The sequence below is a fragment of the Lemur catta genome, chromosome 7, assembly GCF_020740605.2.
Source record: "Lemur catta isolate mLemCat1 chromosome 7, mLemCat1.pri, whole genome shotgun sequence".
Taxonomy (NCBI): domain Eukaryota; kingdom Metazoa; phylum Chordata; class Mammalia; order Primates; family Lemuridae; genus Lemur; species Lemur catta.
Genome location: NC_059134.1, coordinates 49,732,860 through 49,757,927, shown reverse-complemented (window position 1 = coordinate 49,757,927; position 25,068 = coordinate 49,732,860). Strand labels below are relative to the sequence as shown.

The following is a 25,068-nucleotide window of genomic DNA, read 5'->3' as shown; positions in this document are numbered from 1 at the left end:
CAGGCTCTCGGCAGCACCTGGGGCCAGAGCGGAGAGAGGGTGCGGCCGCCGACAGTCCCCCCGCCCTCCAACCACCGCCGTCTGCCGCGCCAGCCGCGCCAGGCGGGAGGGAGGATGATTGACACAGCCGCTTAGTGGCTGGGAAACTGCCGAGGGCGGGACAAAGAGAGGACGGCGAAGGTTTCTTCTTAAAGTGGTTGGGTTGGGCCTTGGGAACAGCCTTTCCCAGGCCTATTGGCTTCCCTGAATGGGTTGTTATGGTAACAAATGACCGAACAGTCCCTTATGAATCGGCCAATGAGAAGGTCCGTCTTTTCCACCGCACCTCTGAGCAGTAGGTGTTGCGAAAGTCCGGGTAGGGATCGGAGAAGAAGGCGGTTCCAGGACGTCCTGCGGAAGGACCAGAGGCGGGGCTTGTGACGTTGTGGGGACAGCCAATCACCCCCGGTTTTATCAACGGCTCCGCCCTTTACCGCACATTTCCCCTCCCCTAGCTCATTTCGCACGACGCAGCGGTTGGGAACACAGACATTTTCGGAGCTGGAGTCGCCACTGCCGCCGCCATTTTGTGTCTGTGGAGAAAGAAGCGTCTGTGGCGGCTGGAAGTGGACGGAGATCACCCGTGAGACGGCGGCGTTTCATACCCGAGGTTCCCCCTGTGTCGTCCCCCAACCCCCCTCCGCGGTCAGCATGTGGTGAAGCCGGAGCCGCGGGAGACCCGGGGAGAGGAAGAGGAGTCGGAAGGGAGGCGGGGTATCGAGAGCGGCTTCAGCTTCAGCTGCGGCGGACCTCGGAGGGGGGCCGCGGCGCAATGTCAGAGCAGACGCCGGCCGAGGCCGGTGCTGCGGGGGCCCGGGAGGACGCCTGTCGGGATTATCAGTCGTCGCTCGAAGACCTGACCTTCAATAGCAAACCGCACATCAATATGCTGACCATTCTAGCCGAGGAGAACCTGCCCTTCGCCAAGGAGATCGTCTCTCTCATCGAGGCCCAAACCGCCAAGGTTTTTATACACCCCGCAGCCTCCTATTCTTCTAATACTCCCTGATTTTAGTGTCAGCCTCATCCCAGGTCTCGCTTCCATCCAAAGGGGGGCGATATTCCTCCTCTCCAACCCTCCCCCTCCAACTCAGGCTCGGTCTTTGGCCCAGGCTTCGAGTGTGGGCCTCTCCGGCGGGGAGGGAGCGGGGAGGATGAAGGGTGGAGTCCCACTTCCGCTTACCAAGTCCCCATTTAGGCCACCGCATTGTATGTCCCGACACACACAGGCTTCGAATAGAGCTCCTTGGGGTGGGGGGACTGAAAGGCAGTTTGTGCTTTGGGGAAGTAAGAGTTAAAACAAACCATTTTAACCCCCTGGGGAGGTGGGGAGTGGTTTTCCCTGTTTTCCCTCAGTACCCTTTTCGGTAATTGTGCTCTCCGGGTTGGAAGGAGGTGAAGGGGGACCTGGGAGCGAGCTGTTGGTGGGTGGGAATAGGAATTGGCCCCGAGTGGAGCAGCCGCCTGTTAGGAGCCCAACATGGCGCCTGAAAAGCACATGATGCGAAAGGGAAGAGAGGAGAATCCATTCCCTGCCAGCCAGGCAGCTGCTCACACCCGTCAGCCCCATTTTGGGGTGGGGGCGGCTAGATAAAACTCTTATTCTCCTATCGGAGGGTCTGATTTGTCCCAAAATATGGGCAATTGGGGGTGAGGGTGGGGTTTGGGTGGGGGAGGATATCTTATCCAACCTGTAGGTGGAGAACTGGCCCAGTGGGTAACAAGTACTTGTAGTTTCTCTGAAAAGTTCAGTCCCTCCTCCTCTTCCTTTTCTCTTTTTTTCTCCCTTCCCTGATAGTGAAGGCGTGCTTTTCTTCACCCCTTGACAGAAGTGGTCCTCTGCCACCGTATGTTTCCCTGTAGTCCTCCTCTTCTGTGGATTCATGTGGGAGCGATATGTCATTTAAGTAAAGTTACTGTTAAACTTAGTTATAATGAATTTTAATAGCTTCCCAGTACTACGTATTAAGTTAATTTTTCAAGCTTGTACTTACGGTTTAATTTTTTCTAGTTGTTAGTGATTGCAATTATCAGGATGAGCCTCCTTTTAGCAGAGTGAACCCCTTTTAAAAGGCCACTTTAACAACAACCACCAATATGTTTAGAGACGGTTTCTGTCTAGTGTAAAACTGAGTGGTCTGACTCTAATAAATGGTTTTGAAATGTGTGACTGGTATTATAAAATTTGTGAATAAAACATATAAAATATGTATTTGTCTTTTTTATTTACCTTTGTAAGGTGTAGAATCTGTTTCCAAGACTTATTTTTATCTACGTGGTTGTGTGTTTTAAACAAAAGTCTTTAAGTGACTTGGGTTCATTCTTCTTTAGGTTCCATCCACTCTTTTGGGTAAATCTGTTCACAAGATACACGGTTTCAGGTGGTCCTTTCATATCTTAATTTAAAGAGGACAAAAGTAAGGTTTTTTTTTTAAGGGCTCAACAAGTTTGTCATGCTCAGCCTGACAGCTAAAATATGTCTTCATTCACCTTTGCCTGTGAATGTCTATGTAAAACAGGTATTTTTCTTTTTTAAGTATGAGAGTAAAAAGGAAACATTCCTCATACTCAACATCCTTTTTATTGATACCATAAACGTGTTGGAAATATTAGTTTTTGCCTTGTTGAAGGCTAAACTTGACATTAATGCATTTTTTTTTAAAAAGCACTTGCATTTTTAAGGCGATAACATTGATTTTTTAAAAATCTAATTCCCTCGTATTATGAGTGTTCATATTCCACAGTGCCTGATATTTAGCAGCTCAGGTTGTCACTCAGCAGTTTCCTTGCTGGTTTTTAATGGATCCAGAAGACCTTCGAGAACTGAAAACTAAATGCTGACTATAATGACCACATAAAACTCGTGTTTGTGTGTCGCTGCACAGTGGTGAAAATAGATGGACTATTTGCTGGTAAAAGACAGCTGAAATTTTGGGGGCACACGTTTCCTGGTTATTTTTGTAAAGCCAGATTGAGGAAAAGATGTAAAAGTCACTTTGGGGGAACTATTAATCTGGGTTGGGATTGAGGGTGAGGGGAGGGAGTTTCTGTCATGTGGTAGCAAACTGGCTTGGTTTTGTGTTTCTGGAGGTGAATGTCATTTTTTAGCATCTCAGCATAACTAAACTTTAAAATTCACACCTTATTTGACTCCTCCCATGAGGCAGCAGTAGTGAAAAAGAATATTACATATAAGGATTTCACTTGTACAATAAAAAGCCTGCTGAACAGATTTTGGTGTTAAAAGAGAGCCTGTTCATAAGTACAATAATGACTAAAGTGGTGTAAAACATGACATGGTAAGGTAAAGACACAGCAATAAAGCATTTGACATGTTGGTACTTAATGTAGTTTACTCACATGCAGTGGCCTTGTGAACCCTTTTATTAGTACCTTAAAAGAAGTATTTCCATACTAAGTTATTCAAAGGTTTCCTTAGCCAACTTTTGGTTGTAAGGTGTTATGAGAAGCAAGAGCATTTCCACACACTTGTATGGGCTGTTGGTTTTATGATGGCATTGTGTACTCCAGAGCTGTGAGCCTACCCTAGCTACAGGTAGCTATGGGTAAGTGTTATTCAAGGATAAGATTCCTATACACGTGGGGTGGGTAAATGGGATAACCTAAGATTTTTTGTTTTTTTAAAAATCATGGGTGCTCCTGTGGAGTCAGAATTAGAAAAAAGTTCATATGGTATGTCTTAATGCTCCTCAACAAGTCTGTGAACCTGCTGATGCTTTCTGGAAGCTTGCTGTGCCTTCTAAAAGCCAGTGATGGGCAGGCATTGCACTTGAACCGGGGCAACATTTTTTTACTTTGGAAAGGGCCACCTGTATCAACATCACAACACTGGCTCTGCACAAATTTAGAACCCCTGGTTTGTGTGTGTCAGAGGAAAAATATTTCGACGGAGAGTCCATGCTGTGAAGAAAATCTTCAGGACAAATCCTGGTTTCCAGAGTCAAGTTCAACCTGGTTTACGTGATTCAGCGGCTGCTCCATCCAGTTTTTCTTGTATCAGTAACAAACTTGCACCTTCCTGCATGCTCATGTGCAAGTTTAAAGTGTTTGGCCATTGACTTCATAGTGTTTTTAATTTCTTTGTTCGTTTGGATTATAGAGAAGTAATCCTAATGATTTTACAGGTAACAAAAGCTTCATAGACTTTAACATATAAAATATGCCTATGGAAATTAGGGTTTTTACCAGAGGTCTAAAAACTACTTCATTGAGTCAAGGCACACCATTGTAAGTTAATATGGATCCCAAAGCTGACAGTTGGATTACAAAAAATAATTTTCTCTTGCCTCCCCCTTTTTGTCACAACACGGATCTTTTTACCACATGAACTTGAAATTCCATTGAGTGTTAAGTGGATGTACTAGAGATTACAGTTTTTCATCCTGGTAATTCTGAGCTTTTGTGTGCTCAATTGAAGATCATTGTAAGAGATGAGAACTTGATTGAACACTTAGGTTGCATAAAGGTTAAAATCAATTCAAAAGTATTTAGTACCAACAAAAATAGAGGTCTGTATTGTAGGTCTAAAATCTCACTATTAAAAGTAATTCTTTGGTGGCAATTCATTATACTAAACTTCTCAGTTTCTTTTTATTACTTCAGGCTCCTTCCTCAGAGAAGCTTCCTGTTATGTACCTTATGGATTCTATCGTGAAAAACGTTGGAAGAGAGTATCTCACTGCCTTTACTAAAAATCTAGTTGCAACATTTATTTGTGTGTTTGAAAAGGTATATATACATTTAGAAACATTTGAATTTTTTTCTTAAATGTGTTCCTGATTAAATAAATACTTGCTTTGTGTTGGGTTTTCTTGGGTGGTAAAAAGTTTAATTCCCTTGGATATTGATCGTTAAGTACCATTTCAAAAAAAGTGGCTAAAGTTAATGTTTTATGTTAGATTTTAAAAACAGACTCTAGGGATTTACATTATCTATTTAAGAATAGATGAGTTTGCTTTTAGAGTTGTGGTTTTTTTTAATTGAGTTTGTTTATTTGATTGAAGATCTATTTCATCAGTAGAAAATGGGCAAAAAGATGAAATATCAAGAGTACTTCAGATTTCATTGTTTAAATTTCTGGTGTTAAGATGTTGACTATTCCTATCTGGAAAAAAAAAGCAGTCCTTTAGTGTGTCTCAACTTGTGATTGATTCCTGAAACTTCTGTGTGTCTCCCCAACTCTTCCTGGCAGTGTTTCCTCTTTTGTTACTTTGTTCAAGTATGTTTTATGTGAATGTCGTAGGTATGTGTGAATGCTAGACCAGTGAATTGCTTTAGGGTATTTTGGAATACTTCTTTCCCCCTTAGTGTTCAGAAGAAAGGCTTGTTAGTTTCTATGTCTAGAGACTGTAAATTGCTTCCATAACATTGTGTCATGGTAATTTGGTTAATACAGTATTATGTTGAAGACAAGGGATTTGCTGAGGTAATTCTCTGTCAGGCTTTATCTTTCACACTTAGCAAAAGGGCACTTACAAGATACTTAGGTTTAAAGATTGTTTCCTGACAAATGATTGGTAGTTCTTATATTTTAGTAGATGAGCACCTGTTGTGTCAGTTGTCAGATTTGTAAAATTGTGATTTTTCTTTGGAACGACTGTTATTAGATATTACCTGCTTGTTAGGACAAAAAATGTGTCGTTGTTACTGGAGTAATTTTTTAAAGTTTTTAAAAGAAATAGTATATATAGAAGAAGTTTGGAAAGCTGTATTTCAGATAGCATTAAAAAGCTTGTTGACTAATAGTGTATCATAGACATTTGCTGAATACTGTGTACCTGAGGCCATAGTTTAAGGAGAAGCTTAACCTCTTGGTTTTGGTTTCAGTATGTTCAAATTCATTTGGGGTGTTTGGTAGCATACCTTTACTGGATCTAACTGTGCATTAACACTACAGTTGATAGAAATGACCTTGTGGTAAATATATTATCTAAAGACTTTTGAATATAGCTAAGTCCTAGTTAAAAATCTAAGTTCTCTCAAGTACTAGGTTTCTCTGATGGCTAATTTTATAAAAATTGTTATGCCCATCACAAATATGAGCTGATACATCATATAAAACTAAAGCTTATCAGTAGTTAAGATTTTGTGAATTTTAATTATTAAGGTGCTTTCCACATTACAAATAGCCTGTTCATAGGTACTAACCTATTGTATTGCGGAAGATTGGTTAGTGAGATAGTGTTGTCTTAATGTTAACTTTGTACTACCATGTAAGTAATTTAAAAAATTTAATCCATCTGGTAAACCATTTTCTAGTTTTATGTTTCATCCAGAGTAAGAGTAACATTAGGAATATTGTACCAAGCCCTAAAATGTGGAAACAGTTTGTACATAAAAAGACTTGCATAGTTGATTGCTTGCATGAAGGCTAGGTGATTATGACTTTAATAATTCTAATTGTTTTTGAAGGAGAAATTTTTTTATTAACTTTACACATGCAAACCAAGTGCACCTTTAATAAATTATTACTGTTACATATATTTACCAATGGGTAGTATAGTTCTGTATGTTCTTTATGCTCTATATAAAGAGCAGGGATTTATGTACCTTTATACTTTTAATATATAAAACATTCTATAGTAACTTAACAAGCCATAGAATTGTTCTGTTGTTCTAGGTGGATGAAAATACTAGAAAAAGTCTATTTAAGTTACGTTCCACATGGGATGAAATATTCCCTTTGAAGAAACTTTATGCCCTGGATGTCAGAGTCAATTCGTTAGATCCTGCTTGGCCTATTAAACCTCTGCCCCCCAATGTGAATACATCTAGCATCCATGTGAATCCTAAATTTTTAAATAAATCGGTAAGTTTTAACATGAATGGCATATAATGAATACATTTAACTATTAAATTTTGAACTTTCCAGAAAGCAAAAATGGAACACCCTGTGTTGAATCAGTTCAGTTTGAAAAAAAAAAAAATAATAGTATTATATATTTAAGATTCCTACTTAAAAATATATTCGCCTTGTTTAGGTATCATGTAACATTTATTTTGGGTTTTAAATTCCTGGAAAGTTTTCTGTGTGATATTTAAGAATATGGATAGTATTAAGAGTTAACTTGAAAACTTTTAGTTACCCCTTAGCTTCCTTTTTACCTATGATAACTTTTTCTTAACAAAGTATTTTTTCTTACAGCCCGAGGAGCCTTCAACACCTGGCACAGTGGTCAGTTCCCCTAGCATCTCCACTCCTCCAATTGTTCCTGATATACAAAAGAATCTTACCCAAGAACAACTAATACGGCAACAGTTACTGGCAAAACAAAAACAGTTGTTAGAACTTCAGCAGAAAAAGCTTGAGCTTGAGCTAGAGCAAGCTAAGGCACAACTGGTAAGTGAGGGAGATTGGTATTTTAAATATTTTAAACCTGTCTTCCAATAGGGAAGTAATTATTTTGTGTTTGAATTGTATTAACATGTTACTTTTATTAATAGTGTATTCTTTTCCACTTTTATTTGAAAATTATGGTATATGAATTAGATCATATTTTTGTGTCCTTATTGTAAATTCACTTGATTGGAAACTATGTACTATTTCTTCCAAATAATTTTCTATTAGATTGCTATCTTATAAGGTAGTATCTTAATTTTGTTTCACTATTACGTTATGTGTACTTAATATTTCAGTTTCAATATAGTAGGTGTGTTGTGGTAAATATTTTTGCATAGCCTTTAATGTTTTATGAGCTTATGCTTCATGAACGGAAAATCAGGTTCCTAAAAGTCTGCAAAAGAAAGGCCATCACAAAATTAAGGAGGCCAGGAAGATTATATATTTCTATGCATGAGTGACCGTATACTTAGTTATCTTACTTAGAATCTGAGTTTGAGAGAGAAGAGATACAGGAAAGCAGAATTTTATAAGTTCATTAACAGTACCATTTTTGGAGAAACTAAATTTTATTACTTAGAATTTACTTATCTGGAATGACTCTTTGACTTTTAGGCAGCTGGAGTGTAGTGTGATTTTGCAATTTCTTAGCAGCAGTCTGGCTCAGAATCCTGACTAATAAAGAAGAGGGAAATTTTACTTTTTTAAGTTCTATCTGGAGATTATATTATAAAACCTCAAAGTAAAGGACTAGTAGGAAATAATGGGCTGCTTAAGTATATGGACTATCTTCTTTTCATTGTAATCTCAGTTTATACATTAGAAATATAATGTAAATACCATGTTGAGTAAATAGATTTTTTGAATCAAGCATTATATTCTTAAGTTGTTTAAGTTTCTTGACAAATAATCTGCATGTTTTACAGTATTAACATAAAAATTATTTGTATTTCAGGCAGTTTCTCTTAGTGTTCAGCAGGAGACATCCAACTTAGGTCCTGCATCTGCACCTTCCAAATTACATGTTTCACAGATTCCCCCTATGGCAGTTAAAGCTCCCCATCAGGTTCCTGTGCAACCTGAGAAAACCCGTCCAGGCCCATCCTTACAAATTCAGGATTTGAAAGGAACTAACCGGGATCCCCGTCTTAACAGGATAAGCCAACATTCTCATGGAAAAGATCAAAGTCACAGGAAAGAATTCCTAATGAACACATTGAACCAATCTGATATTAAGACAAGTAAAACTGTACCCTCTGAAAAACTAAATTCATCTAAGCAGGAAAAAAGTAAATCAGGTGAAAAAATAACCAAGAAAGAACTTGACCAGTTAGATTCTAAATCTAAATCTAAATCTAAATCACCATCACCTTTGAAAAACAAATTATCTCACACAAAAGACTTGAAAAATCAAGAAACTGAAAGTATGAGGTTGTCTGATATGAACAAGAGAGATCCAAGATTAAAAAAACATCTTCAAGATAAGACTGATGGCAAAGATGATGATGTAAAAGAGAAGAGAAAAACTGCAGAAAAAAAAGATAAAGATGAGCACATGAAATCATCTGAACACAGACTGGTTGGAAGTAGAAATAAAATAATAAATGGCATTGTACAAAAACAGGATACAATAACAGAAGAATCAGAAAAACAGGGGACAAAACCAGGGAGATCGAGTACTAGAAAGCGATCAAGATCTCGATCACCCAAGTCTCGGTCACCAATTATACATTCCCCAAAGAGAAGAGATAGGCGGTCACCCAAAAGAAGGCAAAGGAGTATGTCTCCAACTTCAACACCCAAAGCTGGAAAGATTCGCCAATCAGGAATTAAGCAGTCACACATGGAAGACTTTACACCACCTTCCAGGGAAGACAGAAATGCTAAGCGAAGTACTAAACAGGATGTTCGAGATCCAAGGAGAATGAAAAAGACTGAAGAGGAACGACCACAAGAAACTGCAAATCAGCATTCTACAAAATCAGGCACTGAACCAAAGGAGAATATAGAAAATTGGCAAAGTTCCAAGTCTACCAAAAGATGGAAATCTGGTTGGGAAGAAAATAAAAGGTATGATGTTAACATTTTTAGTCAAGTAGAATAATAACATTTTAAAATACTGTTCATTTAAAAATTGGGAAATGTTTATTGGGTGCTATTAATTAGTACTTTATTTTTTCCATTTAATTCTTATAACCCTGTGGGTTAAATACCATTATTATTCCTATTTTACAGATAAGAAAGCTGAAGTTTAGAAAGTTTAAATAATCAATCTACCTAAGGCTACAGTCCAGGACATGATCAAAATTCATATGTTTTTCCTGGTTTCATATCTTGTGTTCTTAATCATTTAATTAATTTTTCTGGTTACATGTACCCATTTTAGCCATATCCTTTGAAAAGTTTCCTTAAATATGGTCCTGAGTATTTTTTGAAAAACACTTTAAATTAACATACTGCTTTTATGGTTTCAGTTTACAACAGGGTGATGAACATAGTAAATCTCCTCATCTAAGGCATAGGGAAAGCTGGTCAAGCACTAAAGGAATTTTGTCACCTCGAGCCCCCAAGCAGCAGCAGCATCGATTAAGTGTAGATGCCAATCTTCAGATTCCTAAAGAGTTAACTCTTGCAAGCAAAAGAGAATTACTTCAAAAGGTAGTTACTGTGATTAATCCCATGGAGTCATTATTCTCTTTTGTTTAATTTTTTTATAAATACTTTTTATATTTAAAATGTTTAATTTCCTTTTATCACCCCTATGCAGACGAGTGAACGTTTAGCATCTGGTGAAATTACACAGGAAGAATTCCTTGTTGTTGTGCATCAAATTCGACAGATATTTCAGTATCAAGAAGGTAAACATAGATGCAATGTACGGGATAGTCCTACAGAAGAAAATAAAGGTGGATTAAAAAAGAAACCTCTCTTATCTGATGCTGAATTAACCTACTATGAACATAAAGCAAAACTGAAAAGGACACAGGTTCAGCATTCATTTCCAAGACTTGATCTCTTAGATCCTGATATTTTTGACTACCCTTTGACTGATGCCTTGTTGTCTGGAATAGAATGTGAGCCATCCAAAAGTAAACATGCAAGTAGGAATAGTGGAGCACAGTTTGACAGAAAAGAACAATTTAGTGAAAGAGCAAGACGTCTTTCTCCTATATCTGGGAGTCGTACTTATGCTGAGAATCTTTCACCCCATGAGGGCCGGAGAAGACATGACGAGCAAGTCTCTGCTAAAGGTAGAAAAAGTTAAATCAGATTATGCCTATTGAATCACAGCAGTGAAGGGAAAATGAACAAGCTAAGTGGGGATGCACTTTTATGACTGTTCAGACTACTACTGGTTTTTTTTTTCCCGTTTATGTTTTTTCCATCTAAGGAAATGGAAGGGAAGGGAGCTAATATGTTAAGGCTAGTTGTGTGTCAGGTACTTCACTAGGTTCTTTTATATGTAACTTGATTTAATCATCACAACAACCCAATGAAATGTATATTATCCCCATTTTACAGATAGGAAATATAACTAGAGAGGTTAAATAACTTGCTCTCAAAGTCAATTACTAAGTTGACAGGATGGGTTTTTTTTTTTTTAACCCAGGTTTGTCTGACTCTAGAGGATATCCTTTTATCTGCTGCTTGATGTTGTCTGTCTCTTCCTGCCCCTCTAATATAGTGAGGTTGTTATATATATCTTTGGATAAACATTTGTATGAATATAGAAAGAAGATTTTGAGATAGTTTGATATAAATTTGGATTTAGTGGAAATAATTTTTTTTCTTTTTAAAAGGTGTACGAGAAGAGCAGAGATCTCCATTCAATGATCGCTTTCCACTTAAGCGACCTCGATATGAAGATTCAGATAAACCTTTTGTAGATAGCCCAGCAACAAGATTTGCTGGTCTTGATACAAATCAGCGACTTACGGCTTTGGCTGAAGACAGACCATTATTTGATGGACCTGCTAGGCCATCGGTAACGAGAGATGGTCCAACCAAGATGATTTTTGAAGGACCTAATAAATTAAGCCCTAGAATTGATGGACCTCCCACACCAGGTTCTCTTCGGTTTGATGGGTCACCAGGACAAATGGGGGGAGGAGGCCCTTTGAGATTTGAAGGACCACAAGGTCAGCTAGGAGGTGGGTGTCCTTTGAGATTTGAAGGTCCTCCAGGACCAGTAGGGACACCTCTGCGGTTTGAGGGGCCAATTGGTCAAGCTGGAGGAGGTGGTTTTCGGTTTGAAGGTTCCCCTGGTCTTAGGTTTGAGGGATCTGCAGGTGGTTTGCGATTTGAGGGACCAGGGGGCCAGCCTGTGGGTGGTCTCAGATTTGAGGGACATCGTGGTCAACCTGTAGGTGGTCTAAGATTTGAGGGACCTCATGGTCAGCCTGTGGGTGGACTTAGATTTGATAATCCCCGAGGTCAGCCTGTAGGTGGACTTAGATTTGAGGGAGGTCATGGTCCATCAGGGGCTGCAATTAGGTTTGATGGACCTCATGGTCAGCCAGGAGGAGGGATCAGATTTGAGGGCCCGTTGTTACAGCAAGGAGTTGGAATGAGGTTTGAGGGCCCCCATGGTCAGTCAGTAGCGGGTCTGAGATTTGAAGGACAACATAATCAACTTGGTGGGAACCTTAGGTTTGAGGGTCCACATGGTCAACCAGGGGTTGGGATCAGGTTTGAAGGACCTTTAGTCCAACAAGGGGGTGGAATGAGGTTTGAGGGTCCTTCTGTACCTGGAAGTGGCCTGAGAATTGAAGGGCCTCTGGGTCAGGGTGGTCCAAGATTTGAAGGTTGTCATGCCTTACGGTTTGATGGGCAGCCAGGTCAGCCATCACTCTTGCCAAGATTTGATGGATTACATGGTCAGCCAGGTCCTAGATTTGAAAGAACTCCTGGTCAGCCAGGCCCACAGAGGTTTGATGGACCACCTGGACAGCAGGTTCAACCAAGATTTGATGGTGTACCTCAAAGATTTGATGGTCCACAGCACCAGCAGGCATCAAGGTTTGATATTCCACTTGGTCTTCAAGGCACAAGATTTGACAATCATCCTTCACAAAGGCTTGAATCAGCATCTTTCAATCAGACTGGTCCATATAATGATCCTCCTGGCAATGCTTTTAATGCCCCGTCCCAAGGACTGCAGTTCCAAAGACATGAACAAATATTTGATTCACCTCAAGGACCAAATTTTAATGGACCACATGGTCCTGGAAGCCAGAGTTTTTCAAATCCCCTTAACCGAGCTTCTGGACACTATTTTGATGAAAAAAATCTTCAGAGTTCTCAATTTGGAAACTTTGGTGGCAATTTACCTGCTCCAATAACAGTAGGAAATATTCAGGCGTCTCAACCGGTAAGTCTGTTGTAGTTCTGAATTTATGTTGTATGCAGATAAGTTAAGCATTTTTTAATGTTTTTAGGGTTTGAGGAAGGTTTTCAGAACTTAGTTTTTGTATATGCTGGAAAGAAGTTTTTAATGTACTCTAAAGCCCGATTTTCTAAGGAAATGGGATGAGAGTCTTTTGGGGATGAAATTTGCAATTTAAATCCAAAACTGGTTTTAGCTCTTCTAGGATCAAGAGAAATATCTCAGTCATCCTCCTCAACCCCTGTTTTTTGGTTTTTGCTTTAACGTTGATGAAGGATTGTACAATTGTGTTTCATGGATCTCTGCTACATTTTAGAACTGTTGAGCCCTGATATGCTTTAAAGTAACTGCAGAGCTGATTGTTTAGACTATTCTTTGACAAAGAATAGCCTTTGTTATTCCTTAGCCTGAGTTAAATAAGAAAATTAAATTCTCCATGCTTTTACAGCCTGCAGTTCTCTTTTTCGCCTCTGCCCTCTCTTCCTACTTTTTACCCTTTCCAGTCACTCCAAACACAGTTGGTTGATATTAATGTCAACACAGCAAACTTGCTACTTGCCTTCCAAATACATTCTTATTTACCTAAATGTATACTTACCATTGGTATTCTTTCGCACTTGTTCTACATACATTTTAAAATGCATATTGAAATAACTTTCAAGCAGTATTTTTAGTTTGTGATTAATTCAGTTCATTTTGAATGACGGCTTTAGCATGCCTGCTGGAATTCTCCTGGGCTGAGTTTACTTTGTTTTCCAGGTATTGACACTTTCTTACTAGGACAAATTTACAGTAGTAAGATTGCATGGAAGACAATATAAAATAAGAGATTTTTAAAGCATATTATTGATAGAAAGTAGTCTTCTGTTCATATCCAATGGTTGGAAAAAAAAGTTGGCCTACTAGTCAGATTTACTCTATTGTATGACCTTGAAAGAAATGATACTATTATTGACAGATACTCTAGAATAGGACTTGACACAGACTTGTTTCTACATTATACAGAATTGGTGGGGTTTTTATTACGTATACACACCACTGAAAATTCACGTGGACACTGAACAAGGCTTACAAATGCATATTTACCTAGCAGCAGCATGTAGAAGTCCTGCCTCTCTCTGGACTACAAATACTGCTATTTGTATGCCAGAACAGTTCTTGCTTCATGACTTTTATTTTTTAACATTCCCTTTGCTATCTTTTACAATCTACTTTGCAATTCAGCTGTAACTGTATCCAAAGATGATGGCGAAGCATAATGATCACCTTGAGTTAAGATTGCTAATTAAAGCAGTAATTTTGATATCTGTGGAAAGAGGTCAAAGGTCAAGAGTTCTGGCCTTAGTTTTGTTGCTAATTAGCCCCTATGATCGTGTACAGGTCACATCGCTGGATGTCAGTTCTATTTGTATCATAAGAGGAAGCACCAGCAAGGTAAAGCGACTTGTATAAGGTCACACAGCTAGTTGGTGGCTACCTTATGTTTGCATGGTATTCTAAACTTTTCAAAGAAATGTCAACTGATTCTCAGTTCCTTATAACTCTGTGAAACAGATAAGGGAAGGCATTATTGTTCCTGTTTGTAGAAGACCTAGAAGTGAACTGACCCAGCCAAGTTATGTTTCTAAATCTTTATTATTGTATCAGCCAGGCCTTATGATAACTGTGAATATTTTTATGTGATTAGAATGTTAAAGTTTTACTAAAAACGTGGAAAGGATGTTCTTAAAATCAAGGTTTATCTTAAAGGTTCTGACTGGTGTTGGTCAGCCAGTGGCTTTTGGCCAAGGACAACAATTTTTACCAGTTCATCCACAAAATCCTGGAGCATTTGTTCAGAATCCTTCAGGTATGTATTTCTCAACTTTGTTTTTCAAAAGACAATTACTGTTTTGTTGAATAGCTAACTTTGTCAATTTTAGAAAATGACAATTTGGAGAGGATGTAATTAATTTAGAAGAGGGAAAGGAACCTACTACGTGGAAGCTAGGATGTGGAGTGGGCATGTGACATTTCTGTTGCTATAGAATGAAATAAATGACAAACCTCAGACATCTTGATTATTTGATATTTTGAGTTTTTGTTTTGTATGTGTGTTATGATCCAGTAAACATTCATTAAGTGAATACTGGGGAATACCGCCTTATAAAGTTGATTCATTTATATGTTTTTATGGTCGCTCAGAAAGAAAACCACTGATTTCCTATCCAGGTCACCCAATAAGCATCTTTGTTACTATGGGGTGAAGCATAACTAATACTGGATGTAAGAGCTTAATTTAAAAATGAATTTTAGTTTTAATATGTGGTAAATGGAAAGTATATAAATTATGGTGATTTGTTACATAACTGTAAAGTTAATATATTGAGAACTAGCCTAACCAAATAGTAGTGATACTTGCTTAAATTTCTAAATCATCAAAAAAGTCATTTTCAGAAATATGTTTTTATGTAACATTGAGTTATTCAGTTTACAAATTTGGAGAGTTTTCCAAAATTTAAGAAGTAGGAAATTCCTAGCCAAACTCTCTTTTATGTATTAGTTCTTTTTTTTTTTGAGACAGAGTTTCTGTTGCCCGAGCTAGAGTGCCGTGGTGTCAGCCTAGCTCAGCAACCTCAAACTCCTGGGCTCAAGTGATCCTCCTGCCTTGGCCTCCCCAGTACTTGGGACTACAGGCATGTGCCACCATGCCCAGCTAATTTTTCTATATATATTTTTAGCTATCCATATAATTTCTTTCTATTTTTAGTAGAGACGGGGTCTTGCTCTTGCTCAGGCTGGTCTCGAACTCCTGAGCTAAAACAATCCGCCCACCTTGGCCTCCCAGCATGCTAGGATTACAGGGGTGAGCCACTGTGCCTGGCCTGTATTAGTTCTTAAATTGTGTCATCTCAGGAAATTTATTCAATTAATTTGAAAGCTTTTTATTTTTAATTTCTAGAGGGACAATTAGGATCAATTCATACTTGTTAGGTTTTTTGTTGTCACTATAATGAAAAGGGGAGGAAAGAATTTGGGATCTAAAGTCCAGAAGACCAGGGTTAGAATCTCTATGCTGTCACTTTATAGGTGGGCATGGTTTAAGCAAGTATCCTCCCTGCTATTCAGTTTTTTCCTCTGTAAACAGGATATGGTACTATCAGTATTAGCCAGGGATTTTTTTTTGTTTGTTTTAAGAGAATCAAATGAGATAGTTTATGCAAAAGTACTTGGTAACATGTGAAGTCCTATATAAATATATTTTCCTTTAGAACTCAGTTTATATTGTTGAATAGAGGATTTGTTGTATTGAGGTTAGTGGTGTGAGATAAGGTGCAAAAACTACAAATTTTGTTTTTGCTTTTATAACCTTGGGTTACATGTGTATATGTACAGGGCATAGTAGTGTCACAGAAGAAATCACATCTTATTCCTTATTCCCTTGTAAGTTCTACTTACAAGAGGTGTGAACGTTATTCAGTGTGCTATATTTAGCTTCTCTCAAGGTTCTTTTTTTAATTTGAAAGTGAAAATGTCTCTTCCAGTAGTAAATATACTCATGTTCATTTTTTCTTTCAGACATATGTTGATCATTTACTGTATGCTAGGCATTGTGCTAGGATGAATTTAATAAGGTACATCCTTCAAAGAGCTTTATAGTTAGCACATCTATTTAATTTTTATTTTATTGTTTTTGGTTTAACAAACACTGTATATAATGCCAGACACCTCAGTGCCTTACAAATATTAATTCATCCTCATAACAACTTTAGGTGGGAACTGTCATTGTCCTTTTACAGGCACAGGAAGCTGAGGCACAGATAAGTAACTTGATCATATCATAAAACCAGAAAGTGGAATTTCTAACTAGACGCCCAGGAGTCTTGTTCCACAGTTCATGCTCCTGATCACTAAGCTTGACTGCCCTCGGACATATGAATAGCTAAAATTATGCCTCTTAGACATAAATAGCAAATTCTAATGGAATGTAAATGTTAAATTAGTGTGTGAAATGCTATTGTAATTGGTTAACTATAGAGGTTGATTTTTTCATTCATGCATTCATTTAATGTGAATAAACACTAATTAGCCTACTGTATATAGTAGGCACTGTGATAAGTGTAGAGTATATACAATGGTTAAGGTTAAGGATAATGTGTATTGTGGGTGTAAATTGAATTTCTGCCTCAAGGGGAATTTTTAGTGATTTCAGAACTTTGTTCTGGAAGTGTAGTGAGATGCATCATAGTGACATACAAATGCATTAAAATATTGTTTTCATAGTTGAGTTAAAGACTCACAAGTATTAGAATAGTGCTTAGCAAAATATGGGATTGCAATGATTCCTCACCTAGCATAACAAGATTGTTATGCTTGTCTGATTCAAGTTATTGAAGTTTTAGTAAGCCTGACACCTGTTCAGCAATAACCTGAGCTGCTTTGCAAGAGTAGTATATAATTCAGAAAAAGTCATGGGGCAGGTATACTCTGAGTTACATAAAGTATCACTGTTTTCAACATTTGTCCTAGAATGTATTTTCAAGTGGTAATGATTTGTTGACCTAAAGTAAGAGTTAATTTTAGGAGCTTTTGAAATAATTAAACTGATCATTAATAAGATTTTGTTAAATTTACCATTGGTAGGACATATTTTAAAGAAAACTTTGAAAAATGCTCGGTATAATTTACATCTTTGAGTTCTACTTTTATTTTAAGAGTGTTATTTTCTTTAAAGGAGCCCTTCCTAAGGCATATCCTGATAATCATCTCAGTCAGGTGGATGTAAATGAATTGTTTTCAAAACTGTTAAAAACAGGAATTCTCAAATTGTCCCAGCCTGATTCAGCAACGACACGTAAGTATGGTTTTATATTTACGCAAAGCTTCACTGAATTTTAGAAATGTATGATGTGATATAATGATGTAAGTTATGATAAAGGTCCTTACTTAGAATAATTGAATTCCTACATATACTTTTATTTTTGATTTTTGAAAATCAAATACAATTTTTTATAATGAAATTCTAAATTTTCTAAGATTGAACTATTATCCTTATAGTGGGCATTTGTTTCCATTAACAAACATTGCTGCAAATATCATATACAGACTTTATTATTTAAATTAATTTGACTTTGGAAAATAATTTGAATATTGATAAAGTAAAATTTCATGAAGATTCACTTTTAAGAGATCAGACTTAACATCACATATTAAAATAAAGAATTTTATTAGGTTTCTTAGCCAATAAACTTCAGATCAGGAGTACTAAATAGACTAGGTAGATTTCTCTATATGCTTATGACATTATAGTGTTCCTCTGTAAAGAATACATGAAGAATGATACTGAGAAATTTGTATGTCTCTTTTCAATTGAAGAAGTAAATGAAGTTGCTGCTCAGCCTCCTCCTGAAGAGGAGGAAGATCAAAATGAAGATCAAGATGTTCCAGATCTTACTAATTTTACAATTGAAGAATTGAAACAGTATGTAATCTAATTTTAATAACAGTGGAAATTATTACTATTAGTGATATTTCATTTTATCCCTTTACTGTTCTAAAATTTAGGAAGCCTTTTTTTTTAATGTGATAAAATATACATAACATTTTTAGGAAGGTTATTTTAAAATTTCCTTTTAAAATATGTCTAATGCACAAGTACTTAGCAAAAAGGCCAACCCCAAAATTTTCATTTTTTTATCTGTGTTTGGTACAGAAAATATAGGGAGTTTAAGTACTAGGTATTGGTAATTTATTCATGTTTTAGTTTCATTTTCTCTTTATCATCATTTTTCTGTATTGATGTTCTTAACATTTTTGAGATTCAGAAATGAGACTTTTATAGTCCAGTATTAAAAAAAATTTTTCAAATCTATTTTCATTTTATAAGTAATATATGTTCATTGTGGAAAATTAGAAATAAAATCAAGAATATAAATAATTTTTTTTTGTCTGCTTTTTGAGACAAGGTCTTGCTCTGTTGCTTGGGCTAGAGTGCAGTGGTGTCATCATAGCTCACTGCAACCTCAAACGCCTGAGCTCAAATGGTCCTCCCGCCTCAGCCTCCTGAGTAGCTGAGACTACAGGTGTGCGCCACCACACCCAGCTCATTTTTCTGTTTTTGGTAGAGACAGGGTCTCACTCTTGCTTAGGCTGGTCTCGAATTCCTGGCCTGAAGTGATCTTCCCACATCAGCTTCCCAGAGTGCTAGGATTACAGGCGTGACGCACTGTGTGCAGTCTGTATTGCCTATATTACTTATGTAAAAAAATATTTAAAGCAGTTTTCCAGTATATGTATTCATTATATCCTTCTGAGTACTTTATAAAAAAAAATAGCTAATGGGTTTCATTCTTTTAAAAATCAGTATTTTTTTTTCAAAGTAATACTTTCACATAGTTAAAGGCTTATAATAAAAGATGGCATCCCTTTCTCCTACTCTTCACCCAACCCTGTCCCCAGAGGCAACTGTTTTTAAAAATACTCTTCATTTTTTTCTGGCATTTATCTCTTTATTTCTTAAGATATGCATATTTTTCTGTTTCTTGATTTATCACATCTAGATAAAATCTTTTGAGTTTCTGAAAGTGACAGTTTAGCTCTTTTACTGTTCTACCAACTCCATGTAGTTATAAAACCTGTTTTCATTAAATCATTTAGTATTAATATGTGACCAAATATTTATTTTGTTTGCTTTAATACAAAGTATCAGTGTTCTATACTTTGCTTTATTTATTTTTTTTCCACTTTTTTTTTTTTTTTTTTTGAGACAGAGTCTCACTTTGTTGCCCGGGCTACAGTGCCATGGCATCAGCCTAGCTCACAGCAACCTCAAACTCCTGGGCTCAAGCAATCCTCCTGCCTCAGCCTCCTCAGTAGCTGGGACTACAGGCATGCGCCAGCTAATTTTTTCTATATATTTTTAGTTGTCCAGCTAATTTCTTTCTCTTTTTAGTAGAGATGGGGTCTTGCTCTTGCTCAGGCTGGTCTGGAACTCCTGAGCTCAAAGGATCCATCCGCCTCAGCCTCCCAGAGTGCTAGGATTACAGGCGTGAGCCACCGTGCCGGCCTACTTTGCTTTATTCTAGATATATATATTTTTATCTTGTAGTTAATAACTGCTCTTTATTTAATTATTTGGTCTGTATACCTCTTTCTTCCCAAATAGGGAGCCCAGAATTTTAAGAAACGGATTATTGCTGACCACAGTTTCCCAGTGGTCTTCTAATTTTTCTTTTTAGTTATCCATGTTATTATGTCTTCTATACTTTTTTTACTGTTATTTAGACCAAAATAGAGGAGTTGAATTATTCAAAACTTCAAAGATCTAGAAAAGTGAAAGACATGTCCACTTTAATATTGACTCCAAGCTAAGACTAGGTGAACTGTTGCCTTGTTAGCTAGCATAGAATTACTCCATTTTTAGCTAAAAGGAAATAAGTAAATGGGTCAAGCCTATCAATAAGAAGATAGGTTCCATGTTGAAATAGTCACAAAACTTAAGGTAAAGAGGGTTAGTGATGTACTGTTATTATTGGTCTTTGAGTATTAACTGTTTCAGCCAGCTCTTGGTTTCATAAAATATGGAAAACTGAAATATTTTTAACTGGTTTTTCAAAGGTCATTAAGCCATGTTGTCAACACTAAAGATTATTTCTTTTTCAAACTAGACGCTATGATAGTGTTATAAATCGACTCTACACTGGTATTCAGTGTTACTCTTGTGGAATGAGGTTTACAACATCACAGACGGATGTATATGCAGATCACTTGGACTGGCATTATCGGCAAAATAGAACAGAAAAAGATGTTAGCAGAAAAGTCACTCATAGACGGTGGTACTACAGTTTGACAGTAAGTAATCCATACACCTCTGAGCTGTCTTTTCGGCTTAAATTATATCATTCTGAAAGTATATTAGTTTAAATAATTGCTGAAAGCTAACATGTAAATTTTCTGAATAAAATTTGACCTCTGGAAAATAAATAGGTTTTTTAAAAAAGGAATTTGGAAGAGTAATTATTTTTTGTTGAGATCAGTAGTATACAAGCCTGTTCTAGCTCTAAAATTCCAAGGTTCTGTGACTGAATTTTTATGTAAAAAGTTGTATTTGCAGTTTATCTTGTTTAAATTAGTAGTTGTAACTCCTAGAGATAAAGGAAAATTAACATTAAGATCTTACTTGTTCATTAGTTGCTATATGTTGTCTATTGGTTATGGAGCTCAAAGAGAAAGTATCATTTTAAATAATATTAGAGCATATTGTAGCAGAATGTACCATTACCTTTAAATGGCATTATATTGAAGATATGCAGTAAAAGTTTAGAAATAAATGGAAATAATATATTTAAATCAACTCTTTTAAAGGACTGGATAGAATTTGAGGAAATAGCTGATCTGGAAGAACGTGCAAAGAGCCAGTTTTTTGAAAAGGTCCATGAAGAAGTTGTGCTCAAAACTCAGGAGGCTGCTAAGGAAAAGGAGTTCCAAAGTGTACCTGCTGGACCAGCTGGAGCAGTTGAGGTAGGAGAATGTTTAAATTTTCTTTCTTTGGGAGTGTCCTTCGCTTCCTTTAAGTGAGAAACACTCCTAGAGTGATAAACATACCATTTTATTTATATCCCTTTTTAATGATTATAAGATTTCTTATAAGCTCTACTCTTCAATTTTACTCTTACCATCTGGCTTTAAGTTTCATAACTACTGTAGATAGTATCAGTGACCAACAGCAGTGGTATATTTACCGTTTTTACCTGGAAGATTGACAGAATCCTTAAAACTTATTTTGTATCTGTATTATATATTGAGCATTACTTAAACTTGACATTCTTAAGTTTCTTTCTCCACTTAATGTTTATATATTTTTATTTAATGAGTTTAAATGTGTTCTATTATACAAATTTCACTTTATATGATTCCATTTTAGAGTTGTGAAATCTGTCAAGAACAATTTGAACAATACTGGGATGAAGAAGAGGAGGAATGGCACTTAAAAAATGCTATTAGAGTAGATGGAAAGGTAATTTTCAGTTTTTATAAGGAAGTGTTAAGATTGGTATATTTTTGTTGGGGTAGCTCATTACTTTGAAAGAAGGAGGTTCTTGTTTTTTGGTTTTAATGAAAAAGTATTGGACTTTAGAGTCATAGAATGTTTGAGTTGGAAGGGATCTTCACAATTATCTGGTTCTATACTTATTTTATATATAGGAGATCACATAATTAATGATAGACCCAGAACTAGGTCTTCTGAATCTATCTAGTTAGCTGTTGTTCTGCCTGACCACACTGTTTTGATTCTAAGTTTATATTTTATCATCAAAACTACTGTCTTGGAAACAAACCATGTTGTGCCAAGCAAGTTTAAAGAGAAATAAATTTTTCAGATTAAGCGTAAGGATGAAAATTTTGATTTTATTCATTTTTGTGACTGATTTTTGTCACCTTTCCAAAGACAGCTATCATCTGGTTTAAATTTTTAAAGAAAAATCATATCAGAATAGCCTATTAGAAATGAATATGCATGTATTTACTTTTTTTCCTTTTTGCTTCAGATTTATCATCCATCATGTTATGAAGATTATCAAAATGTAAGTTCTTTTTGGTTACTGTATTTGTTCTCATGTATATTAATAAATTTTACCTGTCAGTTATTTTTTGCATCAGAGCAATATTGTTATTTTAATCTTGTTAGTATATTGACCTGTTTTTATGTATCAATATAGCATTTAGGTTGTTCACTAAATATTGGTGCTAGATTGATAGGACTTGATATATATCAATGTATCATTTTCTGTAATATGCAAACAATTTAAACTTGGAAATTTCTGTATCATTCCTTTCATTTTATTCACTTGAATTTTGACATCTTTTACTAGACCACTAGGCCCAGAAAATGTGAGGAAAACTGAAGATGAGAAGGATAATGATGGGAATAGGTTTCTAGAGCTATGAGTAGCATTTACTGCTATATTTTTCTTACATTCAACCATCTAATATAGGTATAATTTTTAAATGATCACATGTGAAATCTAAAAAGGAAACTAGTCTCTTGGCCTTAAAAGTTCAAATCGTTATATTTGTAACATGACCACTTTTTATTTTTTTATTTTATTTTATTTTTTTTGAGACAGAGTGTTGCTTTGTTGCCCGGGCTAGACTGAGTGCCGTGGCATCAGCCTAGCTCACGGCAACCTCAAACTCCTGGGCTCAAGCGATCCTACTGCCTCAGCCTCCCGAGTAGCTGGGACTACAGGCATGCGCCACCATGGCCGGCTAATTTTTTCTATATATATTTTTTAGTTGGCCAGATAATTTCTTTCTATTTTTAGTAGAGACGGGGTCTCGCTCTTGCTCAGGCTGGTCTCGAACTCCTGACCTCGAACGATCCACCCGCTTCGGCCTTCCAGAGTGCTAGGATTACAGGCGTGAGCCACCGCGCCCGGCCATGACCGCTTTTTAAACCAAATAATGGGACAAACTGACTTTAACAGTTGAGTTCAAGAGGCAGTTTGAAAGATATATTCAGGTCATCAAAAGACTACAGTTTACTAGGATGGCTTGATGATTTGTGGGGACTTAAAAAATCCTCAGAATATTTGAAATTAAGATAGTAACAAAAATACTAGGATATAGGTAGGGGTTACCATCTATGTGGGGATTAACTGTAGAATCACGTCACAGCTTAGCTGTTAGCTCATTACTAAGTATATAATGAATTATTTGATTGCCTTTTTGGCATGTTTTGTGGGGAAGCAGGTATTTTACTTGTATTTGGTATGTAAGTGTATACAAGGATCTTATAAAACTAGATGTCACTTAATGTCATAATTTTGAACTTTTCATCAGTACTCATAGGTCTTTTTCATTTTGTAGACATCTTCATTTGATTGTACACCATCTCCCAGCAAGACACCAGTTGAAAACCCCTTGAACATTATGTTGAACATTGTCAAAAACGAATTGCAGGAACCTTGCGAAAGTCCCAAAGTTAAGGAAGAACGGATTGATACTCCACCAGCTTGTACAGAGGAAAGCATAGCAACACCCACTGAAATTAAAACAGAAAATGATACAGTTGAGTCAGTCTAAATAAAATGAGAAAGGTATGTTTTTCTTTTTTTAAAATAGCTCCTGTTGGATGTAGATGGTGAATAATTTTTTTATGTATATATAGACATATCTATATAAATTGTCTAGCTGAGGCAGGGCCTTCAGCTATCATTTGGTTAATAAATACATTTTAGTATTTGCATTTCCTACTGCCTGCACAGTTTCAGGTGCTTGTTGTGTGAAAGTTCTGTAGATGTGTGCAAATTTAACAAAATGAAATTGTATGTGTAAAAATGTACGATTTTCACTTGTGAAACTGTAAATTATAAATAAAAAATATTTTTGCTATCCATGGAGTGTAATATTTATGCACACCATCAAATAAAGACAGTGTTTCTGTACTTTTTATTGGGTAAAAATAGAATTGAACAGCAACCTCAACATTAGATTTTTTTTCTAGTAGCTTCCCATGATTAAAGAAGCAAAGTCTGAAGTTAGTTTTATCCTTCAAAAGGGGGTTGTGAGAGCACTGCAGGACTTTTCTCAAATAGAAAAGCCAGATTTGAAAATTTTTTAAAAAACAAAATAGGACATATTTGCATATATATATATATATCTCTCCAGCTATAGAGAACCATCCAGATGTTCATTTTTGGAAAATATCTAATGAAGCAACTTTTATTCTTGGACACTGATGCCATCAAACAATTAACAGATATATTTAAGTACTAAAGGTGATTTTTTTTTTTTAAAGACGTTTTTCAAATTGTCAAATGATTTAATGCAGGTGAACATATTTCTATTTTAAGTTACAGGGGAATCTGTAAGAATGTTTATTTGAAACATGGTTAACCTTTTTCCTTTGTTGGTTTTGACTGAATTAGATGGATACCATGAGATGTTAATATTTATACATGTAATAAATAGAATGATGAAGAAACTGTTTGTATTCCTTTATTTCCTGAATGGTTTTAGAATGTGACTTTTCTTAACATCTTTCTTTCATCTCTCTGTTCTGTAAAACATGAACGTGGCTCCTGCTATGAGCCAGGTGTTCTGAGATACAGAGTAATCTTTTCTGCCATTTATTGGAGACAGGCCTATAAAACACTGAGTTTTATTGAGCACTTACTATGTGGTAGGCACTAGCAGACTTTCTACATATATTTTCTCTGGTACTCACATCTTATGCTGGTAGATTGTATCCCCAGTTTATAGCTGAAATTAAGCCACCCTCTCAAAAAGTTGTACAAGAATA

At 36.4% G+C, this 25,068-nt stretch overlaps 1 protein-coding gene across 3 annotated transcripts; it reads left to right on the top strand.

Annotated features, from left to right (window-relative positions):
• Positions 1-296: 296 nt before the first annotated feature.
• On the top strand, positions 297-24,750 carry PCF11 (PCF11 cleavage and polyadenylation factor subunit). 3 transcript variants are annotated; one of them, XM_045557241.1, is made up of 16 exons: positions 297-1,003; positions 4,663-4,788; positions 6,680-6,868; positions 7,205-7,399; positions 8,355-9,469; positions 9,874-10,057; positions 10,167-10,650; positions 11,200-12,770; positions 14,535-14,634; positions 17,500-17,619; positions 18,141-18,246; positions 20,432-20,615; positions 21,129-21,284; positions 21,688-21,780; positions 22,313-22,348; positions 23,634-24,750. In XM_045557241.1, exons 1-16 carry the CDS (start codon positions 812-814, stop codon positions 23,847-23,849), a joined length of 5,067 nt encoding a protein of 1,688 aa, XP_045413197.1. In that variant the 5' UTR covers positions 297-811; the 3' UTR covers positions 23,850-24,750. The 3 variants fall into 3 exon arrangements, with proteins under 3 accessions (XP_045413197.1, XP_045413198.1, XP_045413196.1); XM_045557242.1 differs by having other exon boundaries at positions 300-1,003; positions 10,167-10,257; XM_045557240.1 differs by having other exon boundaries at positions 915-1,003; positions 1,838-4,788.
• The last annotated feature ends 318 nt before the right edge of the window (positions 24,751-25,068 follow it).